Below are 12,122 nucleotides of genomic sequence, written 5' to 3' on the forward strand. Positions count from 1 at the left end.
GTTAATGGGTGACTTTTGTTTATTCTCAACTAGTTTTTGTGCTTGCAGAGAATCACTATTGTTACACTGTGTAAGTTGTTGGCAGATGCTGGTAAAATATTGGTTGAAAGTGTTGCTATGATTATTGGATCTTCTATTACAACATTATTAATTTTTAGGCTTAAGCTTTTATTGTTATTTTCTGATGGCTTTCCTGTTTCTCTCTTTATTATCTTTCAATATGATGAATGATTCACTGGTGATAGCAAATCACCTTAAGAATCAGTAGCACTTTTTAGGAAAGTCACAGACAGCTTGAACATATTGCATTTAGAAGAAAATGGTTGGTTTCTAACAAATTTAGAGGAAACAGAAATATTTTTTTTGTTTTCAGAGAAGAGTCACACAAAAAGAAAGACATGTCCAATAAGCATTTCTAGGACCACTTAGCAATTTTTTTGGGAAAGGAGGCCATTGTATTTAACATTTCATACTAGTAAAAATGTTTTTATGTTTGTTCTTTGCAATTTATAATGCATGCAATGTGCACAATTTTTTGGATTGTGGATCAACAGTTAATCATACTGATTCAATTAGGTACCAAGATTTACATGTGACTGCTGACACACCAGTGAATATTATAATATTCTGTAAAATCTCAGTAGATGCATAGTATCATAATACAGGAATAGGAATACTTTTAAGTATTGCTGTTATACAGACACAAATGTTCAGGAGTCTTTGAGATGACAACTGTATTGAATCACCATGATGGTGTCATACAACTTACTACTAATGCCACATTTGAACATTACAGGACTGTTTTTCCTACTCATCTGCATTAACTTACATTTTTCTACATTAATAACAAATGTCGTTCATCACACCAACTAGAAATTTTACCTAAGTCATCTTGCATTCTTCTACAGTGACATGGTGACACCTTCCCATACAGCACAGTATCATTAGCAAAAAGCTGCAGATTGCTGCTGACCCTGTCTGTCAGATACTTTATATGTATAGAGAATAATAGTGATTCTATGACAGTTTCCTGGGGCACTCCTGATGATGCCTTTGTCCCTTATGATCACTTGCCATCGAGGACAATGTACTGGTTTCTATTACTTAAAAAGTCTTCGAGCCACTCTTATATCTGAGACATATAGTAGTACCTCCATTAGCACTGGGACACAATGTCAAATGCTTTTAGGAAACCTAGCAATATTGAATCTGCCTGTTGCCCTTCATCCATCGTCCTCAGGATATCATCTGAGTAAAGGACAAGCCGAAATTTGCATGAGCTGTGCCTTCTAAAACTATACTGGTTTGTGGACAGAAGTTTTTCTGCCTCTAGAAAATTTATTACATTTTAACTGAGAATATGTTCAAGAATTCTGCCACAAACCAATGTTGATGATATTGGTCTGTGATTTTATGGCTCTGTTCTTTTATCTTTCTTATGTGCAGGAATTATCTGCTCCTTTTTTCAGTCACTTGAGACTTTGTGCTAGTGAGAGATTCATGATAAATGCAAGCTAAGTAAGGGTCCAATGTTGTAGAGTACTCTTTGTAAAACTGCTTAGGTTCCATCAGAATTGGTAACTTACATGTTTTCAACTTTTTCAATTGCATCTCTATCCCAGGGGTGCCTATTACAATGTCCTTCATATAGGGGTCTATATGATGGTCAAATGATGGTATGTTTGTACAGTTCTCCTGCATAAACAATTTTTTAAATGGGAAATTTAAAATTTCAGCTTTCATTTTGTCAGCTTCCATTGACACACCAGACTGATCAATGAGTGACTGGATAAAAGCCTTTGATGCATTTAGTGATTTTACATGGGACCAGAATTTTCTCAGGTTGTCATCAAGATCTTTTGCTAAGGTATGACAGTGGTAGTTGTTGTGTTCTTCATGCATCAATCTTTTTAGAGACACACAACACTGAGCATAGACCTTTTTTGAATAACTATAAAACTGTCATAGCAGAACTAGGTGGTGACTAAAAACAACCAATAATAGAGTTCACATAGAGCTGTTATATACATCCACGCAATTTCACAGTCAGACAGTCAGAATCAATTTTGACCTCGAAAGACAAAAATTTTTTGTCAAATGCAGTAAGTGCTCTCCCCCCCCCTCATGGCATCTAATCTGTTTTTCTTATATATGTTACATGACTCACTAAACATTTCATAATTTTCTGCTTAGGGATTCGGCTAGCTCTTGGTCATGAGAATAATTTGAGTGTGATAAGCTTCCCTGGAGGACAGTAAATTTTGGAACTCTGTAATGAATATTTCGACAATTTACTGATAAAATTTTGATATTCAAAACGTCACTCTAAAAGTGGTCTGACTTTTGCTGTTTGTGTTGACTGGTGAGGGTTCATCATTGAACCTCAAATTACTGCCTAGCCTAAAAAAACCTACTAAGATGTAAGTGGTGGCTGGATCTGGTTTCATTTTCATGTAGAGACTTGTTTCTCAGATACTGGCGAATGTCTTTCTTTATGTGAATCATTGTTTGCAAATTGTATTCACATGGAACACTTAAGATTTCCACACATTTAAACAACTCAGTGTAATGAGTTCTCTTGCTATTTTTTGTCATGGCTCATATAGCCCTTTTTTTTACAGTTTAAAGATTATATGTATATTCTGCTCATTTGTTCCCTGAAACATTAACCTGTAACTAATTATAGAATGAACATATGCAAAATATATGTTCTAGTGCATGAGTCACTACACACTGAATTTATTATTCTAAGTGCATAGCATGTTGAAGCTATTCACTACCTGAGGACTGTAGTATTCTCTATCCATGTTAGTTGTGTGTCAACATGCACCCCTAGAAATATTGTTCTTGATACACATTCTATGAGCTCATCTTTCACTTTTAAAGAGTGACTGTTGGTTTTTCTGCTTAACTGAAAACTAATGCTGTTGGTTTTTTTACAGTTAAGAACAATTTGTTGTTTTCTGTCTACCTGCATACGTACATGCGTACTTCTTGAGCTTTGTCAGTTGGCACACTTGGAGATGCATTGCTGATTAAAATGTTACTGTCATCTGCAGGTAGTACTGATTCACCATGTTTGGCTCTCTGGGGAATATTGTGGATATATGAGGGATGTTCAGTGAGTAATACAACACATTTTTTTTTTATCAATTTCAGTAGAAAAAATGTGGAATTTGTTTTGGGGCATCATGGAATATTCCCTCTACAGTCTCTACATTTTCATAACGTTCTAATAGGTAGTGGTGCTTTGCATAACATTCAAAATGTGTCTGTAACAGAGGTGCTATACGTAACATTCAAAATTGTGTCTGTAATGGAGGTGCTTTCCAAGCAGAGAACTCTCAGTGAGTTTCTTTTGGTGGAAAACCAGTGCATTGTAAATATTTATAGGCACTTGTAGAATGTCTACAGAGATCTGGCAGTAAACAAGGTATGGTGAGTTGTTGGGCATGGTATCCACCATCATTGCAACCAGATCATGCAAATTCAGCAGAAAATTCAGAATAGAATCTGATAGGGATGCCATTGGGCCCTGGAGGTTTGTTCAATTTCAATGATTTTAGCTGTTTCTCAACACCACTAACTTTTACTTCACTCATCTTTTAAATCTCATCTCATTAGTCATTTTACTGATTGCTGAGTGTCATGACCTCATTTCCTCATCCATTCTTATGTAGTTGAAACTTCAATGGTAAAAGGATTAAATTGTCCTGGTTTTTCCTTTGCAAAGAAGCATTTGGAAATGCAGTTAATCATTTCTGCTTTTACTTTGCTACTCTCAATTTTAGTTACTGTCTCATATGTGTATGACTAGGTGCTAACTCTGGATCCACTGACAGCTTCTACATATAACCAGAATTTGTTTGGCTTTTGTGAAAGATCATTTAACAATATTATCCTAACATAGTCATTGAAGGCTTCAAACATTGCTCTCTTGACAGTGAAACATGTTTCATTCAGCAACTCTCTATCTATAGTCCTATGCTTTGTTTTACACCTATAATGCTGTAGTCTCTGTTTCTTTAGAAGGTTCCTTATGAAGACTGTACACTAAGAGAGTCCCTCCCATTATGAACTGTTCTATTGTTTACATATCTATCAAGTGCATGGTCAACAGTCTTTTAAAATTGAGCCATAGCTCCTCTATTGCTCCTGTTTTGTGCGAAAAGTTTCAGGTTTCTTATTAATATATAACATTACTGCCTTTTTATCTAGTTTACTGATTGTATATATCTTTCTACTTGTTTTAGTTGCTCCTTGTACTTAATAGTTGCTGCCATGACTGTGTCATGATGGACATCTTCAAAGAGGTAAGGCCTACTTGTTGGCACCAGAACTAAAATATTTCCATCATGAGTGGAGTTGCTTTCACTTAGTATAGAAAGATTTCGCTAATAAGTTACATTATGTTGTACTACTTTTTGTTATTTGTTAGAAGAATAAAATAATTTTACTTTTCTACATCTTTCCAGTAGCTGACTGCTAAATAATACATAAAAGTTATTATAGATGTATGACTCACCTTGCATGAGAAAATTAACTGCCTGTCTCTCAGTGAATGATTTTAATCCACTGTTGCTGCTACTAATATTAGGGAAAAGTCTGTGTCTGCCAGTAATTGTATGAAGGCATTCTTTTGCTTGACATTCTTTTACAACTGCATTAGAAAACCTTTTGATAGCTGGGAAATGTGCTGTTGACAAAGTTAATTAGGTTACAAATTGTAGCTACCATTGACAAAAATAGCAAAATGAGTTAAAAAATTTTCTGTAAACTTATAATTAAACTTTTATACATAAATATAGGAACTACATTAGTTTTAAACTTTAGAAGCCCATGCTTTGCATACAGTTAGTCATTATAATAGGAACTGATGATTAGAACATGTGGATAGGATAAATACAAGTGATGTACAACACAATATAATTCACTTTCAGAAACATATAAAAAATTATTCTCATAGTCACTGTTAATGTCAATTATGAAGTGAAGACATACCTGCTGCAAGTGTAGTACATGGATGCATCACACTTTTTCAAAACCTGCCACATTTAGAAAAGGTGCCAATTCATCTGGTTCGCTAGCAAGAAAATTAAACATGAAACGTGGTGATGCCGCTGTGGGAAAACAATTGCTCACTGCTACTGAATGTTATAAAAGAGACAGGATATATGGGCTACAGAAATTTTCTATTGAGAGCCAGGACTGGACAATTTCGTGCTCTCTAAATGAATCACACAAGGTGAGATATCAATACATAAACTGAACTAATTATTTTTCCTTGCTTATAGTCATTCACAACTCTACCCTACTGGGAAGAAAAGAGACAGTAAGAGCAGAATTGTTGCAGGACTGTACATGAAAAATTAAATATAAAATTGTTGTGAATCACCCAATAAATATTGGTTACCTAGCCTCAGTGACGTGTTTCTTTTGCAATCAGATGTATTATCTACTTTGATGGCAAGAATTTTTTAAATGACTGCTGAAAAATAAATGCAATCAAGATGAATAATAAATCTGTTTGAAAATCAGTGATTGCAGATATGTTCTCCAAGGACATTATTTCAATTTTTGCGGTGTTTGTTATGCATTAGAAATGTGTAAGGTAATTTTAGATAATGTTTTGTAACACAGAAATGGTATCATTTCAAATGTTTTACACACTCTGAGCCCTAACATCATGTTATTGTTGAACAGATTTTAGTGGTTGTTCAACTTTCGAGCTGTGCTATGTAGGTTTGGAAGTAAGCATACTTAAAGAGGTGGTGCAAAATACTGCTGTCACCACAATTATTACAATGTATGGTACATTAAGTGTCTGAACACTCTGTAAATTAAGAAAATAATATAGAAGGGTGAAAAAAGCTGCACACTCTAAATACAGTGCAACTGAATACAGAATGTCATTAACTAGCAAATTCTGAGGCATCTCTGTGGACAATGACATAGTAAGTGTTGAATGTAACACAGCCAACTTGACAAGCAGAAATATAAAAAGATTGCTCATACCCACCACAATTGTTTTATAGAGTGAGTTAACTTTGTAGTGTAGTTTCCTGCCACTGTAAATATTAGTGTCACTTTGCTTACTGATTCCTACAACCTCTGCAAACAGTAAATACCCTTAAAAAACACAAACAACCAGGATGCACCTTGAAGGAATTAACTGAATGGGATGTAAATCAGTAGATACATGTACAGGCAAACAAATGATTATTATGTCAGAAAAATTGGATGATTCATTCAAGAGGAAGTCAATAACACATTGATCCACCTCTGGCCCTTTTGCAAGCAGTTATTTGGCTTGGAATTGTTTGACAGATATGTTGAATGCCCTCCTGAGATATATTGTGCCAAATTCTGTCCAACTAGCACATTAGATTGTCAAAGTCCTGAGCTGCTAGGAGGACCCTGCCCATAATGCTCCAATCATTCTCAGCTGGGGAGAGATCTGAAACCTTATTGGCCAAGGTAGGGTTTGGTTAGCATGTAGACAAGGAGTAGAAACTCTCACCATGCACCATCAGGCATTATCTTGTCGAAATGTGAGCCCAGGATGGCTTGCCATGAAGAGCAACAAAATGGGCCATCAAATATTGCCAGTGTACTACTGTGCAGCAAGGGTGCTGGGTATTATAAACCAAAGGGGTCCAGCTATGAAAAGAAATGGCACCCCAGACCATCACTGCTGGCTGTCAGGTCTTATAGCAGGTGATAGTCAGGTTAGTATCCCACAGCTGTCTAGGCCATCTCCAGGAATGTCTCACTTCAAGCTGAGCCCTAATGACCAGTGAAGACATGCCTGGAGACGTCTTGGACAGTGTTGGAATACCAACCTGACAGTTGCCTGCTATACACCTCGACAGCCATGACTGATGGTCTAAGGAGCCATTTCTTTTCATAGCAGGACCTCTTTGGTTGTCATCTGCAGCACCATTACTGCACAGGAATACATTGATAATAGTCTGTGCCCCATCTGTTGCACTTCACGACAAGGCATCCCAGACACACATTTCAGCGAGGTAATGCCTGCTTGCACATGGCGAGAGTTTTTATTGCTTGTCTTCATGCTAGCTAAACCCTACCTTGGTCAACTAGGTCACTGGATCTCTCCTCAACTGAGAGCATCTGGAGTGTTATGAGCAAGACCCAATAACCATTTTGGGATACTGACAATCTAACATGCCAATTGGATAGAAATTGGCACAATACCCCTTAGGAGAACATCCAACAACACTCTCAATCAATGTCAAGCCCGAGGTAGACCAATGGAACACTGACCGCCTCAATTTGTGAATCTCTTTCTTTGAATGAACTGTCCAGTTTCTCTGAAAATGTAATCATTTGTTTTACCTGTACATGTACATCACATATACTGATATATGTCCCATTTGGATGATTCCTTTATGGTGTGTCATTTCTGTCTTAGACTGTATTTAGAGTTCCAGGCATAGAGCAGACCAGAGTTCAGCAGCAGCAGCTCACCATTTGTACACACACTGTATACATCGTTTCATTTGGTAGTATTCCTATCTGAATAGAGTGAGCAGTTTTAGTTTTGCTACTTATTTTGTAGCAAGATTCTGCATATTTTCCCGCCATTTCTGTAGAATGGATTAACTTTTTAGTGTAGTTTTCCTTTGCTGTAAAGCTAATATCCCTTTATTTACTTTATTTCAGACACACGTGTGGCCTGTCTTTTCTTTCTCAGTTATTCCCTGATTGATTGGTTAGTAAATTTATTTATAATTTTATATAACTATTACATTCTAGGAAATGCTTAAGGACTGTGTTTATTGTGTGCAGACACAAGGAGCATTGGCTGCTGTCCATAAATGGTTAGAAGCTGTGGTGGTCGAGGTCAACAGACTTCAGGTTGTTGTCCAAAGCAGCAGTGATGTTGGGGCCTAGATGGTGAAAACTGTAACATCTCTGCTGCCATTGGAGTCCCCTGGAAATCTCAATGTCACTGAATCTCCACATGCACAACAGCTGAACAATTTGTCCTCAGTTGAGGGTGAGTGGAAAACTGTGGTGGGTTTATGCATCTCTGGATGAAAGACAGAAGTGGTAACTGGCTGCATGGCTGCTTACTTATGCTTTAGTAACAGATACTACGTGTTACCAAGTACTGATAATACATTTCAGCCAGCACAGGATGCCTCATCTGTTGAGTTACTGACCAATTTTCCTGCCCAGTCTGGACAGTCACAGAGTGTTAACTTGTTGGTTATTGGTAGTTCCAACATTAGTTCAGTAATGGAGCCCCTCCACATAAAGAGCAAGCAGACTGGGAAAGAATGCATAGGTGCACTTGGTATGTTTGCTGGCAGGTCTCATCTGAGATGTGGAGGAGTCTCTGCTGGCAGCTATTGAATATACTGGGAGCAACAGGCTGCAGACAGCCACTCACATTTGTACAAACAACACTTGCTGCCTGGGTTCTGAGGTGATTCTCAGTGCCTTTAGATGACTGGATGGACTGGTGAAGGCAGCTAGCATTGGACATGAAGTGGAAGCATGGCTCACCATTTGCAGTATCATAATCAGAGTTGAGTGCACTACACAAAGGAAGTGGCTCCTTGGGTAGCAGAGTATAAGGTTAGAGGTACCACTCCTTACGGGCAATGATAAAATGTCTGCTGAAATCAAGGACAGAACAGCAACATTACCCTCAAGGAGACTTTTGCTGATTTGGATTGGAAAAAGACAATATAAATGTATAATTAGTAAATTGCACCCATGGTAAACTCCCAGAGAACTTCAGACATAACAGATACTACACAGAGAACATTATGAGTAAGTTTATTGATCACGATATTGTAATAGAGATAGATTTTAACTTGTCAGCTATAGGACAGAAGAGTCATACAGTTAAAACTGATTCCCAAAGAAAGTATTTGTGCAAAATTATTTATTTGTGGGAGAATGTTCTGAATTTTTGTGTGAAAATTTGTTCATGCAGATAGTTAAGGAATTGATGGATGAGGGCTATGTCTTGGATACCCTTCTCACTAACAGAACCACAGTTTTCATATCAGTTAACTTTGAGAAGGGAATAAGTGATCTTAAGACAGTGACAGCATCAATGATTAAAAGTATTGCAAGAAATTTTGTAAAGGTAGGAATATTTTTCAGTTAACAAGAGTGGCAGAACATTAACTGCACAGTATCTAAGTCATCAAATTAGTCTTTTAGTTCTGAGGATGAAGATGTGGAGTACAAAAGTATAAAATTCAGAAGCATTGTACAGTATGCCTTAGACAATTTTGTTCCATCAAGGTCATGAGCAATGGAAAAGATGGCTCAATAGCAATGTTAGAAACCTGCTATGAAAACAAAGAGAGTTTTATCTCTGTCTTAAGCAAAGTGAAAGTCTGGTAAACAAATAGAAGCTGAATGGGGCCAAAATGAGCATGAGCATTGTGATGCAAGAAGCATTAAATGAATTTCAAAGTAAAATTTTGCCAAATGATCTGACTAAAATCCTGAGAAGTAAGCAGATTGAAATCATCTATTCATAACATAGAGGCACCAAAACAGAAGATGACACAGAGGAGGCCAAAGTACTGAATTTGATCATCCATAATTGCAACTCACCATATAGTGGTGATGCTGAGTTGCAGATAGGCACAACAAAAAGACTGTCACAAATAAAGCTTTCAGCCCATTAGGCCTTCATCAAAAATTGATGACAAGTACACATGCACACTCATGCAAATGCAACTCACACACCCTGTGTAACTGTAGTCACACTGTGAGCAGCAGCACTGGTGCATGATGGGAGTGGGGACAGGGTGGGATAATGAGGAGCCTGGGGGCAAGGAAGGGGAGGGATAGTAGGGTAGGGGTGGCGGACAGTGTAGTGCTGCTGGGGAGAATGTAAGGACGAAGTGGTGAGAGGGTAGGGCAGCTATGTGCAGACAGAAGGTGAGACAGCGGGCAGGGGAGAGGTGGGCAGGATATCAGAAAAGGAGAGAAGTAAAAGGACTGTGTGCGAAGGTGGAATGAGGGCATTATAGTGCTGGAATGGGAACAGGGAGGCTGAATGGGTGATGACAATGACTATCAAAGGTTGAGGCCAGGAGTGTAACATGAACGTAGGATATATTGCAGGAAAAGTTCCCATCTGCACAAGTCACAAAAGCTGGTGTTGGTGGAAAGGATCCATATGGCACAGGCTGTGCAGGATATAATGTTTGACAGCATGCTCAGCAACTGTGTGGTCCACTTGTTCCTTGGTCACAGTTTGTTGGGGGCCATTCATGCAAACAGACAGCTTGTTGTTTGCCATGCCCACATAGACTGCAGCACAGTGGCTGCAGCTTAGCTTGTAGATCACATGACTCATTTCAGGGTTATCCCTGCCTTTGAATAAATAGGTGATATTTGTGACCAGGCCGGTGTAGATGTTGGTGGTAAGATGATGGGACAGGTCTTGCGTCTAGGTCTGTACAGGGGTATGAGCCAGGAAGTAAGGGGTTGGGAGCAGGGTTGTTTAGGGATGGATAAGTATATTGTGTAGGTTTGGTGGACAGCGGAATACCTTTGTGGGATGGGTGGGAAGTATAATGGGCATGACATTTCTCATTTCAGGACACAACGAGAGGTAGTCCAAATCTTGATGGAGAATGTAATACAGTTGCTCCAGTCATGGGTGGTACTGAGTTATTGGGGAATGCTCCTCTGTGGCCGGATGTTGGGACCTCTGGAGCTAGTGGGAGACTGGAAAGATAAGCCACAGGAGTTTTATTTTTATACGAGGATAGGAGGATAATTACTGTCTGTGAAGGCTTCAGTGAGACCCCGACTATATTTCAAGAGGGACTGCTTGTCACTGCAGATGTGATGACCATAGGTGGCTAGTCTGTATGGAAGGGACTTTTCGGTATGGAACGGGTGGCAGCTGTCGAATTGGATGTATTGTTGGTGGTTAGTAATTTTGATATGGACGGGGGTACTGATGTAGCCATTTTTGAGGTGGAAGTCAACATCTAGCAAGGTGGCTTGCTGGGTTGAGAAGGAACAGGTGAGGCAAATGGTGGAGAAATTGTTGAGGTTCTGGAGGAATGTGGATAGTGTGTCCTCACCCTTGATCCTGACTGCAAAGATGTCATCAATGAATCTGAATGAGGTGAAGGGTTTAGGATTATGGGTGTACAGGAAGGATTCCTCTAGATGGCCCACGAATAGGTTGGCATATGATGGTGCCATGTGTATGCCCATAGCCATTCCTTGGATTTGTCTGTAGGTAATGCCTTCAAAAAAGAAGTAATTGTGGGTGAGGATATAGTTGGTCATGATGACTAGGAAGGAGGGTGTTGGTTTGGAAACTGTTGGGTGCTGGGAAAGAAGTGTTCAATAGTGATAAGGCCATGGGCATTAGGATGTTAGTGAAAGGGAGGTGGCATCAAAAGTGATGAGTGGGGCATCGAGTGGTAAAGGGACAGAAACTTATCCCTAGCCCAAACCCAGACCCACATACTGTTTCTGCATTGCTATTTAGCTTATGGAATCCCCCCAAATGGCCTTACCATCAAATTACCCATCTCCAGCTGCCATCCCTCCCCCCATAATTTCCTCCACCTGTTCAGATTCTGCCAATCCTTAGTCCTCGCCAACATAGTCCTGCAAAACCAAGCAACCGAGCCCAAACCACCTTGCAGTACTTTCTCTCCATCTGCAATATTCTCCTGCTCTGCAGTCCAAATTCCTAGAACCCATAACACCTTCAAACTTTTGCCCTCCAGGAACTAGAGCAACATGCACAATGGCACCTCAAGCAGCTCTCCTCCCTGCTCACTTCCTACTCCCATCTTGGAGTACCACTGTTCACCACCTCTATAACAACTTCCAGACCTCCTTAATGCCCATCATAGCTGACAAACAGTGTCTTGCAGACTTACTACATTAACCCCACCCTCCAAAGCTCCAACCCACCACCACACAGAATCCAAAACCTAAACAGACCTGAAACATTGTCATGAACCTTTCCTCCAGAAGCCCTAGCCCGACAAAAACATCTGTCTTTTCCAAAGGCCTCACCTTTTGCCCCACTCCCAAATTAAATCATCTGCAGAAAGAACAGAAGTCCACCATCTAAAAACTGATCCTAA

The 12,122-nt window shown here is 39.1% G+C and overlaps 1 protein-coding gene across 1 annotated transcript in view; it reads right to left on the reverse strand.

Annotated features, from left to right (window-relative positions):
- LOC126334788 (DNA polymerase nu-like) overlaps positions 1-12,122 on the reverse strand; it is a 451,725-nt gene that overhangs the window by 50,539 nt on the left and 389,064 nt on the right. The window contains exon 14 of the mRNA XM_049997409.1: positions 4,526-4,696. Within this exon, the coding sequence (XP_049853366.1) occupies positions 4,526-4,696 (171 nt within the window). The remainder of the gene's footprint in view (positions 1-4,525; positions 4,697-12,122) is intronic.

This window comes from Schistocerca gregaria, chromosome 2, assembly GCF_023897955.1.
Source record: "Schistocerca gregaria isolate iqSchGreg1 chromosome 2, iqSchGreg1.2, whole genome shotgun sequence".
In the NCBI taxonomy this organism is placed as follows: Eukaryota; Metazoa; Arthropoda; class Insecta; order Orthoptera; family Acrididae; genus Schistocerca; species Schistocerca gregaria.